Below are 16,260 nucleotides of genomic sequence, written 5' to 3' on the forward strand. Positions count from 1 at the left end.
AGAGACCATGGTAAGTAGATCTAAATATGTGGACTTCAGCTATTTTATTCATATAGCTGAAGTTGCATAATTTAGATTGATTTTCTCTCCCCACCCCCTCCTCCAGTCCCATAGTGTAGACCAGCCCTAAGAAAACAATCCAGCTTTTTAGGGAGACTAGACAGAAATAGAATAGTGGGGAACAACAACAACAAAAAACTTACAGGAAAAGCCATGTCACAAAGCTCTCCCTATGGGCAATATAGAGCTATGTGGTCATACCTTTATCATGCTAAGTAGCACCTTACTCCATGCACAGCTCCAGTGAAGTCATTAAGAGTACATGAGGAGTAAAGTGTAACGAATGGTGTCACGAGGCTGGTTTTGCACCAGGTTGCACTGGTTTAAACAAAATCCAACTTTCTTTGTTAAACTGGTGTACACCCCTGTGTGGCATTTTTGGTTTATAATGTTGAGACATTAATGCCAAGTTTAAGAGTCTATACAGGAATTTGCACCAGTTTAAGTGAATTTATAAAAAAAACCACACAATTTAATTGAACTGATACAATCCCCCAGCTGCTCAACATTTTTCACAAGAAGATGAACAGTTTAAGCCATTCCTGTTCTGAATTTCTCAAACCTTTACAGAGACAGAAATAATTTAAGAGCAGTCACCATAAGGGATGTTTAAAGTTACCAACTATAAATTTTCACAATCCAATTCAGCCCTGAGATTCAGAGATTTTAAGCCCAGAAGGGACCATTAGATCTAGTCTGATCTCCTGCATAACACAGGCCAGAGAACTTCACCCAGTTACTCCTGTATTGAGTCTAGTAACTTGTGTTTCACAAAAGCATTTCTTCCAAAGCAGAATCCAGTCTCCATTTGAAAAGATCAAACAATGGAAAATCAACCCCTTTTCTTGCTAGTTTGTTCTAATAGTTAATCACCTTCCCTGTTTAAAAAAAAAGTGCCCCATTTCTAGTTTGAATTTGTCTGGCTTTAAGTTCCTGCCAGTCATTCCTATTTTGCCTTTCTTGGAGTTAAGAGCCTTTTAATACCAGGTATTTTCTCCTGGTGTTGAGGTCTTATTCAAGAGAATGGGAATTACAAACAGATGTCTGAAACTTGACTGAACCTAAGGGACCGCCTCTGCTTCCATTAGTTTGTCTAGAGTACCACCTTTCTCTCAGAGCTCAGAGAAAAGGGGTAATTGTGGCACCTTAGAGCTAACAAATTTATTTGAGCATAAACTTTCGTGAGCTACATTGAATCCAATGAAGTGAGCTGTAGCTCATGCTCAAATAAATTTGTCAGTCTAAGGTGCCACAAGTACTCCTTTTCTTTTTTGCAAATACGGCCTAACACGACTGCTACTCTGAAAAGAGCTCAGAGTTGTGATGGAGGAAGGCACTATCATAAGGGTGGCAGAATCAGGACTTATGAAGTTTGTTGTATTTACTTCAATGTTATGATTTGGAGCCAATTCAGAGTTAAAAGATTACATTTCAGCATATTTGTTTGTGCCTACCCAGTTTTAAAAAGGACATATGGCAGTAAGCACCTGTGGATTGAGCTATATTCTATAGACTCTAGTGATATTTGCTTTCTCACCATTGTACATCATAATAGCGGGGCTACCTATGGGTCATATCCTTTATGGAAAGTCCATGGAACTCAGTAGAAAGATTCCCATTGACTTCAGTGGGCTTTGGAACAGGCTCAGAAGGTACTATTCAATGCAAAAGTTGAACTGACACCACTTGGTTTTCTCACATCAACAGCATACATTAAATGGCATTCCAAGCCCACATGTCATTTATTCAATGGTCATGATCCATTAAGACTGCCAAACCCAGTTTCAGTAAGACCATGTTAATGTAGAAGGTGCTTATATACATCAGGATATTATCTATGAGGATCTGCAGGGTAACAGCCTTAGCTAAGCCAAAGGGAATAGTGAATAAGAGGATGGTCACAGAGCAATACACTTAGAGTATTTGAAGACAACTGGAAAGAAAACTATCTCCCAAATTTGGCCCATCAGCTCAACAGAGGAAGAGGAACCATGTTGCATCATTGCCTCTACAATTAGCAATTACACTAGGAAGATAACTAGATGCCAAATGTTTCCTTAGTTTCATCTTTGGAAGACACACACAGCCTCAAGTCACTTCTTCTGGGAAATAGTTAATGCCCATGCTGCAGAAGTGAGCCAGGGACAGTATCATATACCAGAGGTAAGAATCATGCAAACCTTAAGTTCCTTTCACACCCATCAGGATTCTCTACAGATGGGTTAGACAAAGCTTTGGATTCTAGGTGCATTCCCAGCTTCAGTCCCCAGGTTATTACCACTCATGTTTATAGGTACATGTGGAGGGGGAGGGAATGTAGATTCAAGTAAGATTGCTCTATTCTCTGCCCAGGCCTGGGCACCAGCTCTACAACCTACAAATTATCAGGATCTATTTTATACTCAAGAATTTGAAAAACAACCCTAGAAGAGGGGGAAGGATTGTCTGATGGTTAAAGGAACTAGAAAGGGAGGGTGTAATTCTGGACTGTGACAGATTTACAGTGTGACTCTGAGCAAATCACAGCCTCTGTGCCTTGCTTCCTCATCTGTAAAATGGGGACAATACTACTAGAACTTGCAGAAAGCAATAGTTACATTTTATGAAATACTGAGGTTTTCACGTTTGGTTTTGTTGAGTGTCAAGATGAAACCAAGACCTTTAAATTTCTGCATGAACCAGGGAGAGCACACACATACACACCCCACCCCAAATAGCCAATAGCCCCAGTAGTTTGAGCATTCATCCAGGATGCAGAAGAGGCAGGTCAAGTCCCTGCTCTGAATAGGGACTTAGGTGCCACTTCCCTACCTCCCAGATGAGTGCCCCAACCACTTGGCCATCAACTACTGGGGAGGTGGGTGGCAGCTCCTTGCCCATCTCTGGTTTTGTTGAGAAATTGCATCTTGGAATTGGAGCCTTCCCAACAAAGGGTTAATCAAAGCCAATATTTGTCTGCAGAAACTTTCCATTTTGGCAAGCTGACATTTTGTGATGGAGGAGACATTTCAGCAAAAGAATCCCAACCCACTCTAAACACTACCTCCTTCGCCTTGAAGAAGGTAGTCTAGATAGGCAAGACAGTTTGTCACTATATGTTGTGCAGCACCTAACTTACTGCATGGTCCAATCTCTCTGGTGGCCTTTAGTTGTAATATTGTAGTATTAAGACCAGAAAGGTCTTCCCCTTTTTAGATGTATTTTATGCTACCCTGCTACAGCTCTGGGAGGCTACAGCACTCCCACTGTGTCACTGTTACTCCAAAACAGTGGTCAGGACAATCTAAGTCCTGGTGTGAAGTATCATGAAAGTTAATTTGACAAACTTTTCCAAGCATTAAGCTCCCCCGCCCCTCCAGCCGGATGTACAGAGTACTTACATGTTTTGTGAAATTTATGTTTTACATCAAGGAGGGTGGATGACGGAGGTACCTGAAAGAGAAACAGACAGGAGCAGATTAGTCTTTACTCCTTGGTCCTCCTCTTCTAGTCTGCGGATGGGGACGTACATTCATTCCACACGTGGCCATTTCGGTTTGTATACAGCTGCTTCAGGCAATGTCCATTGCCAAACCATGACTTCACTGTTTGTTTGTACACCAACACTCTTTGCCCATGTAATGGTTTATAACTGGGTTTAGCCAGATGTGGCCATAACTGGTATAAACAGCACTGGCACAAATTCCAACTGTGGAGGAGGAAAGCTGCTATTTCTCATGTGACAGTCCCTTCCCCAAAGATCAAAACAATGGGACTCTTTGAGGACTAAGGTACTACTGCCTATAAGTAAGGGTATCAGAATCCAGCCCTTGGAGCTAGGAACAGGTAGGGAGTGGCCATTTTCGAGAGGGCCTGCTTAAGGAGAAAAGAACTACTTAGTACCAGGATCGGTCTTCCCAAAAAGACCTGCCAAGCTACTTCATTATACTCCTTACAACTCTCCTTTGCATGATGCCTACCAAAACCAACACACACACACGACAAGGTTTAGATCGCTGGTGTGCTGAATAAGACCAATATTGTCTCATTGCTTTCTTGTACTTCCATGTCTGTCTGCCGCCGTCTATTGGCCTTGTATTATACTATATGGTCTTTGGGGCAGGGATGGTCTGTTTGTTCTGAGTTTGTACAGCACTTAGTATTGGACCCTGGAGTCCAGGTGCTTTGTTGGGGCTCTTAGGCATGATGGTCATAAAGTCTTGATCTTCATGAGTTCTTATTACATTGTCAATCAGGACATGGCCAGGACATAACTGCCAAGGGACTGCATTGCTCTAACATTTAGAGGTACAAGAAGAAGCAATAAAGTTTTGTCATCCTGATATCAAGGACCTGTGGAACAAGCAGACAAGGTTATTTTCTGTACTGTTCATGTACAAATCATGTCATGGTATTTTACTTTTGAAACAGTTAAGGTGCTACCAAATATTTGTTTTACAATTCATGTTGATTTAAAAAGGTATCATGTACATTGTATCTGTGAGAGACACTAGGGATATATGGCAAATAGGGAAAGAGAGGGCTTGCTAAAGGTGAAGGATGCAAAGAATTTGTATCTTAGGTTAATAATTCAGACCAGGCCCTGGGAAATAGCAATCAAATCCCATGAGGGATTGGTGACTTGAAATATATATTAATGCTCCGTCCAGCTCTTGGTAGGAGAAGGTCTACATAACCCCATCCTATCTTGGTCATCTAAGCAGAGAGACAAAGAAGAACAGAAAATCCTCAGCTGGTGCAAGTTGTCGATGTTCTAGTGGAACATGGCAGTTCTCAGGGAAGCATACATGACTTGTTGCCAATAGGGTATTACAGCAAACTTCCTTTCCGGGGCCATTCCGGCTCTGGCTGCCATGGGTCTAGGTGCACGTGAAACAGTATAGGACAGAACTGCTGCTCTTCAAGGTTTTGGAAGATACAGTGGCTAGGGTGGGATCATCTTAGTTTGGGCTGTAGAAGGGCATCTTGTGTGGTGATTCCAATAGGTTAGAGGGCTAATTTAAATGATGACGATTGAAATTACGGAAAGCCTGCAGAAGGCAGCATTTTCCTACATGGGGGCTTCTAAAGAATAGAATTCTGGAAGGCAGAAAGGATGGTCCAGTAGGTAGGGTGTCAGCTGTCACTCTGGTGACCTGCATTCCAGTCTCTGCTCTGTGACAGTCATCTGTGACACTATCACCAAGATGTTTGGTCTCAGTGGCTAACTTCCCCATCTTTAAAATGAGGAAAGTCCTATTTGCCTAACACCCCTATGAGTTAGGCACTCAGAGACCATGGTAATGGGGCCAGTTAAGTACCTTAGACTTCCTTTCTTGCAAAATTTGAAGAGAATGGGGGAAAAATACTGATCCAAGGAAATGAGGGGATCAAGAATTGACAGCTATAGTTCAATACAGAAACCAAATTAATCCATGTTTCAGAGTAGCAGCCGTGTTAGTCTAAGGTGCCACAAGTACTCCTTTTCTTTTTGCAAATTAATTCAGTACACAGTGCAACTGTATAATGAATTCATCTTTGGCATAAGTGATAAAATGTTTCTAAATCAGTAAGATATAGACTAGACAGTCAACTAGGTATGGATTTTAACAGAACTTAACAATGTAACCATATGTTCCAGATGAACAGTAAACAGTTTCCATTAAACTCCTAAGGAATAACTGGGGTGGAGCTTAGCTTAAATCAGTGGTGCTCAAACATTTGATTGCCTTCCCCCTTTCTTTTTATCTGTAGTTGATTACATCCCCACCTCCCACAAATATATACACATCACCACCCAGCTCTGAAGGCAGAGCTGAGAGCAGCAGCTGATGCTCTGAAGGTAGTGACATGCCAGCAGCAGCACAGAAGTAAGGGTGGCAATGTAAAAAGTGATCATCAATATCACTTTTCACAGCAGACTTAGCATCCCATGGTCATCCTTACTTATCACAGAAAATCAGAGTTGGAAGGGACCTCAGGAGGTCATCTAGTCCAAACCCCTGCTCAAAGCAGGACCAATCCCCAATTTTTGCCCCAGATCCCTAAATAGACCCTTCAAGGATTGAACTCGCAACCCTGGGTTTAGCAGGCCAATGCTCAAACCACCGAGTTATCCCTCCTCCTATATTTATTTAGGAGAGTCCAATGGAGGCACAAGCTATGCTTTATTTTTTAGCTAAAGCAAAAGCACAGCACATGCCCCACAGTTTGAGAACTGCTGGTTTAAATAATTAAAGTTTGGGTCTCCCCCGACCAGACCTCCATTTCTGTGAATCTCCAGTTTAGCTAACTCTTCCTTCCCTCAGCCAAGGTCCAGTGTCTGTTGACATTATTGAAATTTAATCTTAGCCAGGTCTGTAATGCCACTAAATTCACTGCGTGAAGTCCCTGAAGTCCATGGCAAAACACCTTCTTGACTTCAGTAGGGCCAGGATTCACCCAATGAAATTATACCAGGTACATGAGGGGAAGGTCTGATCCTGAATTTTTGGGCATTGTTTTGGAGTTCTAGCACCAGCATCATCTTACCCTGTGGGTAGAATGACAAAAGAAAACATTTTATCTGTATCTGGTGTGTACATAAGCCATTCCATAGAGTACAACAGAACCTTTATAGAACACCATGTCATCCTATAATGTACACACACACACACACACTTCAAAGCTTCAGACTTGGCCTGGGTTCTGGTATTCCTCTGCCTTTTTATGCAAGTCCAGAATCCCTTTGTTACAGGAGTGTACCTGCAGAGGTCTTCAAAGGAGAGGGAAGGTTAGACTACATTTTAGAAATCTCTAAAAATTACCAAAAATACCTTTCCTTACACAGTTTTATGAACTGGAAGCTTGGAATTTCCCAGTGTTAGAAGCAAGGGCTGTATATACAGAACTAAGGGTTTGAAACGCAGGAAGCCAGACTAGAAACTCTGGACATTTTATTTCCTGGCCTCAGAGACACGACCCAGATCAAGTTTCTAAAGGTTTATACCTGTCGTAAGGCAAGGGCAGTATTGCTCATGCTCAGGGTCTGTTCTTACACCAGAAAGGGAGGATTCCTGACTTTCTAAATGTTTACAGGCACTAGTTACTTGTGTTAGTGTCTGCAGCCCCACACAAGAGCAGAGCCTTATTGTGACAGGTGCTGAACAAACAGTGAGATGATTGCTGCCTCAAAAAACCTCTGATCAAAATGGACAAAGGGAAATAGAGGCCCAGAGATCAGCAGCATAGCCAGGAATGGAAGCCTCTTGATTCCCAGTCGAGACAGCACTTGATATGCGTGACCATGCTGCCTCCCCTCATTCAACAAAAAAGCTCCTGTTTTGAGCCCTGATTAGTCAGGAGGTATTGTACCTCACAGCTACAATTTGTTCAGGAGTGAATGCTGACTCCTTCGTAGCTCAAAGCAGTATAACTTTGTGGGAGACATGCCAAAGTTGCAAAGAAATGAGGAAACGTTTCTTACAGGTTGCTGTTTTTAAATGCGATCCCTAAGCATAAGGGTTGATGCCTGTAGCCTGAGGTACTAAACACTTCCCTTTATAAGCCCCTTCTTTCAATTACTTAGGACTTTGCCAAAGTTTAGCTCTCTGGGCTGAAGTCAGTGGATGTTCCCATGATGGGTGCAAGGGCAAGAACTGAGCTGCTAAGTGTTGGACCCTTACTCTAGATAGAGCTCGTAAGAAAATGATTTCTCCAGCCCATGAAAGTTTAATAGTTCAAGAAATTTCCTGTTCCACACTGGGACAGGACAAAGACTTCCCAAAGTTTTTCATAACATACGCTACCCTCTGCAAAAAGAGTTCAGCCTCCAAATAGATAAATCAGGCGGAGCTTGAGAGCAGAACCTGGGTCTCTTGCATTCCAGGTGAGTGTTCTAAGAACCAAACAATTCTTAGGTGGTTCTTGTGGGTTGACCAGAAATTGGAGCTGGAGGAAAAAAAACCTTCCAACAAGATTTTAACCAAGACCAACCCTTTCCAGTGAAAGGTTTCAGTTGTCATTAATCATTGTTTTCTACCCAAAAACATTTAGTCAAAAGCTCACTGCCCAGCTCTGAAGTTAAAAAAAGTTATGGAGTCTGTATTTAGAGATTACCTCCGGTTCAATGGGTATCATATGTATTCCTAACAAGAACTATGGGCGTGTACATGCTACCACTTATGTCACTCAGGGGTGTGACTAAGCCATCCCCCAGAGCAACATAAGCTACACTGACTTAAGTGCAGATGTGGACAGTGCTATATCAATGGGAGCACTTCTCCCACTGAGCGTCTGCCTCTTGCAGAGCTGGGTTTTTTATGCTGACATGATATACAAAACCTCTCTTCACCATATGTACTACAGCTGCATCAAAGTAGCACTTCGAGTGTAGACTAGCCCTATGATTATTATACTTATGGCTTAAGGAGGTCAGGCTACTTAATAGATCTGGAGTCACTTTTTTTTCCCTACACCTAAGAGTGCCTGGAGCATTGATGAGGCTAGAAGGCTGAACAATTTGTTTTGTGGGTCAGCTGACTACCAGCAAATGATTTCTCCATACTTCAGAAGTAGAAAAAGGCATTTTCCTCTTCAGGATGATTTGGGACATTTAGGAGTCAAGGTGTCGTCTTTATCCTGTAGAAGGATTAAACACAATTTGTGACTCATGGCCTTAAAAAAAACTTCATAAAGCACCCAATGAAGTTATGGATTGCAATATTGATCAGCTTGAAGATGCCGAGACATTTTACAAATCAGAATATCCTCTGCATGCTCCATTACCTTTTGGTCCCTTTTTATACTAGAAATGGAAGTGTAAGGTTGGACCACCACATTACCCACTGTACTTAATTGAATACAAACTTTTTGAAATATGCTGTGACAGTTATTTCTTCTCCCCTTTATATTATTCTAGAAAGGGTAATAACCAGCACGAATTGGAGTAAAAGCAAGGTTAAATATGCAAAGGTCAAAACACAGTAAAGACCAATCTTTGTCTATTTAAAAAGAAATGACCAATTTTAAAAGCAGTTCTTATTTGGAAGTATTCAGAAGAAACACTTCTGCTTTCCAGCCATGAAAAATGCCATCTTGCCACCTACCCTTAGATCCATGCAAAGATCATTTTCCAACCACATCATCCAACCCTTTGCATGCTTCCATTGTATGTTTGACAATTTAGCCATTCTCCCATATTATTTGGGAGAAGGAAAACTTTAAATTACACAATTGGAAAGTTTTTTTATATCCTCACATAACTCAACAGCTAATAAGTTGATGTTTAGAGGATTTAAACATGTGCTCAAAGTTAAGCAGATGGGGCTTCCCTGGATAGGAGCCCATGTGCAGAAAGTTATAGCCTGAGAGATAAAGATTTTACAAACAAGAGCATAGAATCCAGACCCTTCTGACAGGCAGCTAGGGTCTATTTCTGATGAACCCTCACTGGCTGCCTGGGTCTTTTCCTACCTTTGTTTGCTTGCAGACATCTGCCATGGAGCTGTGCTCTCCAGTTCTCTCCTAGAATTTCATCTCTCCAGACAGCTTTTCCCAGTTTGTTGCTGAGGAGTTTTCCTGGGGATCTCAGACTCTCTTACAACCCCCTGGAACTCCTGCTGCCCTCCAGGGCTACTCCCTACAACAGCTGTCCTCCTTCACTCCTCCCCTGGTGACTCTTCAGTCCTTCCTTTATAGGGAGCCACCCAGTTTGGTTATACCCAGCTGGGACTAATCCTTGATTACCTGCCTCCCTTCCAGGTGCCACAGAAAGGGCTAATTGGGCTCTGACTCCCCTTAACCTTATCATAAGTATGGGCTTTATACACCACATCACAGCAAGGTTAGTACTGGAAAGTGTTTTGCAACCTCTCCCATCACTATGAGAAACCATGATAGTCTAGTATATCAGGTGTTACCTCCAGGAAGGAAGATGGTCCAGTAGGCTGGCAAGTGGGTAAACTCTGCTATATCCTGAGGGGTTCATCAGAGCACAAGGCACTGGACGGAGGTCTGCTTCATTCAATGTCTCAGTTTCCCACTCTGCCTCTGGGTTACATAACAGGAGCCTCTTAAAGGTACAGTATCCCAGACTTCCTCAATGACATGAGGCAAGTCACTTAAGGTGGAATGCTCAAAAGAAGTTAGAAGTCCTTTTGAGCATCTCGTACTTAGTCTTTGCCTTGAGGATGCATCTGTACAATGGGGCTAATAGTGCTTGCCTTCACAGGGGTGTTTTGAGGCAAAATGCATTAAAGAGTGTTAGGGACTGGTTATTACAGTGAGAGTGTGGCCTAGTGGATAGCATGTTAGACAGACTCTAGAGACCTCCGTTCAATCCCCAGATCTAGCACTGGGTGACCTTGGGCAGGTCACTTCACCTTTCCTCTGCTTCATTTTCCCCTTCTATAAAATGGGGAGAATGATACCAAATTCCTTTGGAAAGTGCTTTGAGATCTATAGCTGGAAAGAGGTGGAGTGTTATAGAAGTACCTTATTCAGACAGGATACCACAAATGCTACCTATCCCTTTTTCATTGCATCTTTCACATTTATAGATTGAGGAAAGATAATACTGTAAGTCCACTGATGGATGCAACACAATTAGGTACTTTCTAGTGCTGAATGAAAATTTTCAGTGGCTAAAGTTAAAAGAATGTCAATAAGAATTTGAATAAATTTTCTTCCTATTCATTAGGATAGTTGAATTTTAATTAGTTTTAAGTTTGTGGAAGGCCAATACTGTTGAACTATGCACCACACACACACACACACACACACTAATTTTCAATGACTATTGGAATTCTGAAACTCCACCATTTGAACTGTTTGTTCTATTCATGGTGTACAAACAGAAGTTGGATAAATTAAGAAATACTCACTGAAAGGTAGAAATGTAAAAGCTTTATTTTCTTAGAATCCATAACCTTAACATACAAGAACCAAAAACAGAGAGAGACGAAGCAGGCTGCTCCCTACAACAGGGAGCTAAAACTCACCCAACCTTGCTTTAGGCTAGCTTTTTGCCAACTGACTGATCACACCCCACACACTTCCCTCAGAACTCCCTAGCCTGCAAGAGGGACCAGGAAACCCTTTATGATTTAAAGTGATGGCTTGTAATTTGTAAACAATTTTCAATACATCACACTGTTCATTAACATTAGACAGCAAGATCCTCAGTTAGAGTAAATCTGCTCAAGTAGTTTACACCAGCTGAGGATCCAGCCTAGATAGTAGATAAACAACTGTCACAGGGTTACTTACCACATTGGTACCTCCTGCTGGGCATTTCAGGAATTGCCCCCTCAGGTGATAGTGGCTCTCTTCTCTTTACCTCCAGACCCATTACAACTCCTTCCTCTCAGCATCTGCTTTGTGGCACAGCCCTCCAGCCATGTCACCATCTGGTATCCCCCCTTTCTGGGGGAGTCCTCCAACAAGCCCAACCACCTCCCACAACAGCTTGGCAGTCCACAGCCTGGCTCCTGCTACAGTGGGTAGTGGGGGGCCCAGCCCAAACAGCAGCTTCCTGCTGCCTCTTCCTTCCAGCTCACTTTCTCTACTTCCCCACAGCCTCAGTTTCTTTGCTCCTGCCTCTGACTCCAGCTTCTTTGCCCTCTTCCCAGGGCCTGCAACCTGTAATTCCTGGCAGCCCACCAGAAGCCCTCTAAAAGGGCAGTCTTCTCCCTAGGACTCCTTGCAGAAGAGTAACTTGCTCTGGTCTGCAGCTTCCTTTTATATGGACCAGCTGGGCCCTGATTGGCTGGCCCAGCTCCCACCCTAATTGTCTGCAGCCACCACCCTAGTTGGCTGTTGCCCCTGCAGCCACTTCTTTGGCTGCCTGCTACTCAGCCTCCCTAGGCTGGTTTTATCCCTTCTACCCCTGGAGGAGGGAGGGCAGGGCCTGAAATGTCCGCTTACTCAGGTCCATGTCTTCCGCTTCCAGACCCTGCAGAGGCTCCTTTATGGTGCAGGTAGTCCGGCGTGGAGCATACTGGCGCACGCCTTCCTGCGCCGCTTCCGAGGGCTCCAATACGACCGGCAGCTCCTTTATCTCCATCCGAGAGGTCTTCCGCGAGACCTCTCCGGGCTGCCGGTCTTCTACCAGGACCTCCTCCGGACCTGGAAACTCTTTACAACGAGCAGGTCCGTGGCGGCCACCGAGGGGGCAGATCTCCTCGCGGAGCCCCTGCTACATAACCCCCAGCTCCGTTTGCAGGTGGCGGAGTCCCGCTCGGTGCGCCAGAGGTTGGTCCTGGCAGAGGTCACAAGACTCGGAGACCTCCTGGACTATGACCGGGGAGACTGGCTGGATCCCCTAACCTTCGCTCAGCGCATGGGGCTTTCCAGACCTTGTACTCCCCGATGCATACTTCAGGAGGTGAAGGCCGCTTTGCCGCCCGCTGCTCGGGTTTATCTCGACCGGGTCCTGCACGAGGGCACGCCCCGCCCACCCACTACCCCAGGCCTGCCGGACCTTTTAATTGGACCCCTCCCCCGTGGACCCAACCGATCCCTTCACCCCTTCACTAGAAGCCGGCTGCACGAGATGCAGCCGGTCTGTTTTCAAACCGCGCCAAGAAAACATCTCTACACGCTCGTGTTCCACACCCTTCACGCCCGCACCCTCGTGTCCCGCCCCGATACAAAATGGCGGGACCTCCTGCCACCTTTGGAGGGTGAAGAGCCCCGGTGGGCCAGCCTATATTCCATCTTAGTCCCAAAGCCCGCCGGGGATGTCAGTTGGCGGCTCCTTCACGGAGCCGTGAGCACAGGCGTGTACTTGGCGTGGTTCACCACAATCCCAGACACCTGCCCCTTTTGCGGCGTGAGGGATACCCTGGCACATGTCTACTTGGAGTGTGCCAGGCTGCAGCCCCTATTCCGGCTCCTCACCAATATCTTATTACGTTTTTGGTTGCACTTCTCCCCTCACCTTCTCATTTATGCACTCCCTATCCGTGGCCCCACAAAGTCCCGGGATCTCCTGGTCAACCTCCTCCTGGCCCTAGCTAAAATGGCCATCTACAAAACCAGAGTGAGGAGGTTGGCCGATGGAGTCTCCTGTGACTGTGGGGCCTATTTCCGATCCTCGGTCCGTTCACGTATCCGGGCAGAGTTCCTCTGGGCGGCGTCCTCTGACTCCCTTGACGCCTTTGAGGAGCAGTGGGCTCTGTCCGGGGTTCTCTGCTCGGTGTCCCCGTCCGGTTCCCTTCTTTTGACCCTTTGACCGAACTCCTGTCCCTGTTATTTTATTAGTTGTCCCCCGGAATTTTTTGGGTATCTAGGTCCTGTGGATCCCCCTTTTAGGCTGGGGGGGACCCTTTAGCAGTGGACGGGCTTCGCCCGCCCACTACCCGGATCCCAATAAGACTCAGCCTCCCTAGGCTGGTTTTATCCCTTCTACCCCTGGAGGAGGGAGGGCAGGGCCTGAAATGTCCGCTTACTCAGGTCCATGTCTTCTGCCTCCAGACCCTGCAGAGGCTCCTTTACGGTGCAGGTATTCTGGCATGGAGCATACTGGCGCACGCCTTCCTGCGCCACTTCCGAGGGCTCCGATATGACCGGCAGCTCCTTTATCTCCATCCGAGAGGTCTTCTGCAAGACCTCTCTGGGCTGCCGGTCTTCTACCAGGACCTCCTCCGGACCTGGAAACTCTTTTCTACGACCAGGTCCGTGGCGGCCACCGAGGGGGCAGATCTCCTCGCGGACCCCTGCTACACAACCCCCAGCTTCGTGTGCAGGTGGCGGAGTCCCGCTCGGTGCGCCAGAGTTTGGTCCTGGCAGAGGTCACAAGAGTCAGAGACCTCCTGGACTATGACCGGGGAAACTCGCTGGATCCCCTAACCTTCACTCAGCGCATGGGGCTTTCCAGACCTTGTACTCCCCGGCGCATACTTCAGGAGGTGAAGGCCGCTTTGCCGCCCGCTGCTCAGGTTTACCTCGACCGGGTCCTGCACGAGGGCACGCCCCTCCCACCCACTACCCCAGACCCGCCGGACCTTTTAATTGGACCCCTCCCCCATTGACCCAACCGATCCCTTCACCCCTTCACTAGAAGCCGGCTGCACGAGATGCAGCCGGTCTGTTTTCAAACCGCGCCAAGAAAACATCTCTACACGCTCGTGTTCCACACCCTTCACGCGCACACCCTCATGTCCCGCCCCGATACAAAATGGCGGGACCTCCTGCCACCTTTGGAGGGTGAAGAGCCCCGGTGGGCCAGCCTATATTCCATCTTAGTCCCAAAGCCCGCCGGGGATGTCAGTTGGCGGCTCCTTCACGGAGCCGTGAGCACAGGCGTGAACTTGGCGCGGTTCACCACAATCCCAGACACCTGCCCCTTTTGCGGCATGAGGGATACCCTGGCACATGTCTACTTGGAGTGTGCCAGGCTGCAGCCCCTATTCCGGCTCCTCACCAATATCTTATTACGTTTTTGGTTGCACTTCTCCCCTCACCTTCTCATTTATGCACTCCCTATCCGTGGCCCCACAAAGTCACGGGATCTCCTGGTCAACCTCCTCCTGGCCCTAGCTAAAATGGCCATCTACAACACCAGAGTGAGGAGGTTGGCCGATGGAGTCTCCTGTGACTGTGGGGCCTATTTCCGATCCTCGGTCCGTTCACGTATCCGGGCAGAGTTCCTCTGGGCGGCGTCCTCTGACTCCCTTGACGCCTTTGAGGAGCAGTGGGCTCTGTCCGGGGTTCTCTGCTCGGTGTCCCCGTCCGGTTCCCTTCTTTTGACCCTTTGACCGCACTCCTGTCCCTGTTATTTTATTAGTTGTCCCCCGGAATTTTTTGGGTATCTAGGTCCTGTGGATCCCCCTTTTAGGCTGGGGGGGACCCTTTAGCAGTGGACGGGCTTCGCCCGCCCACTACCCGGATCCCAATAAGACTCAGCCTCCCTAGGCTGGTTTTATCCCTTCTACCCCTGGAGGAGGGAGGGCAGGGCCTGAAATGTCCGCTTACTCAGGTCCATGTCTTCTGCCTCCAGACCCTGCAGAGGCTCCTTTACGGTGCAGGTATTCTGGCATGGAGCATACTGGCGCACGCCTTCCTGCGCCACTTCCGAGGGCTCCGATACGACCGGCAGCTCCTTTATCTCCATCCGAGAGGTCTTCTGCAAGACCTCTCTGGGCTGCCGGTCTTCTACCAGGACCTCCTCCGGACCTGGAAACTCTTTTCTACGACCAGGTCCGTGGCGGCCACCGAGGGGGCAGATCTCCTCGCGGACACCTGCTACACAACCCCCAGCTTCGTGTGCAGGTGGCGGAGTCCCGCTCGGTGCGCCAGAGTTTGGTCCTGGCAGAGGTCACAAGAGTCAGAGACCTCCTGGACTATGACCGGGGAGACTGGCTGGATCCCCTAACCTTCACTCAGCGCATGGGGCTTTCCAGACCTTGTACTCCCCGGCGCATACTTCAGGAGGTGAAGGCCGCTTTGCCGCCCGCTGCTCAGGTTTACCTCGACCGGGTCCTGCACGAGGGCACGCCCCTCCCACCCACTACCCCAGACCCGCCGGACCTTTTAATTGGACCCCTCCCCCATGGACCCAACCGATCCCTTCACCCCTTCACTAGAAGCCGGCTGCACGAGATGCAGCCGGTCTGTTTTCAAACCGCGCCAAGAAAACATCTCTACACGCTCGTGTTCCACACCCTTCACGCGCACACCCTCATGTCCCGCCCCGATACAAAATGGCGGGACCTCCTGCCACCTTTGGAGGGTGAAGAGCCCCGGTGGGCCAGCCTATATTCCATCTTAGTCCCAAAGCCCGCCGGGGATGTCAGTTGGCGGCTCCTTCACGGAGCCGTGAGCACGGGCGTGAACTTGGCGCGGTTCACCACAATCCCAGACACCTGCCCCTTTTGCGGCATGAGGGATACCCTGGCACATGTCTACTTGGAGTGTGCCAGGCTGCAGCCCCTATTCCGGCTCCTCACCAATATCTTATTACGTTTTTGGTTGCACTTCTCCCCTCACCTTCTCATTTATGCACTCCCTATCCGTGGCCCCACAAAGTCACGGGATCTCCTGGTCAACCTCCTCCTGGCCCTAGCTAAAATGGCCATCTACAAAACCAGAGTGAGGAGGTTGGCCGATGGAGTCTCCTGTGACTGTAGGGCCTATTTCCGATCCTCGGTCCGTTCACGTATCCGGGCAGAGATCCTCTGGGCAGCGTCCTCTGACTCCCTTGACGCCTTTGAGGAGCAGTGGGCTCTGTCCGGGGTTCTC

General features: G+C 47.3%; 1 protein-coding gene across 4 annotated transcripts in view; it reads right to left on the minus strand.

Moving 5' to 3' along the window:
- Window positions 1-16,260, minus strand: part of TECRL (trans-2,3-enoyl-CoA reductase like) — a 117,750-nt gene that overhangs the window by 82,915 nt on the left and 18,575 nt on the right. For all 4 annotated transcript variants that reach the window (XM_043513464.1, XM_043513463.1, XM_038399988.2 and 1 more), the window contains exon 2: window positions 3,441-3,492. In XM_043513464.1, the coding sequence (XP_043369399.1) occupies window positions 3,441-3,492 (52 nt within the window). The remainder of the gene's footprint in view (window positions 1-3,440; window positions 3,493-16,260) is intronic.

Source organism: Dermochelys coriacea, chromosome 4 (assembly GCF_009764565.3).
Source record: "Dermochelys coriacea isolate rDerCor1 chromosome 4, rDerCor1.pri.v4, whole genome shotgun sequence".
NCBI classification, from domain to species: Eukaryota; Metazoa; Chordata; order Testudines; family Dermochelyidae; genus Dermochelys; species Dermochelys coriacea.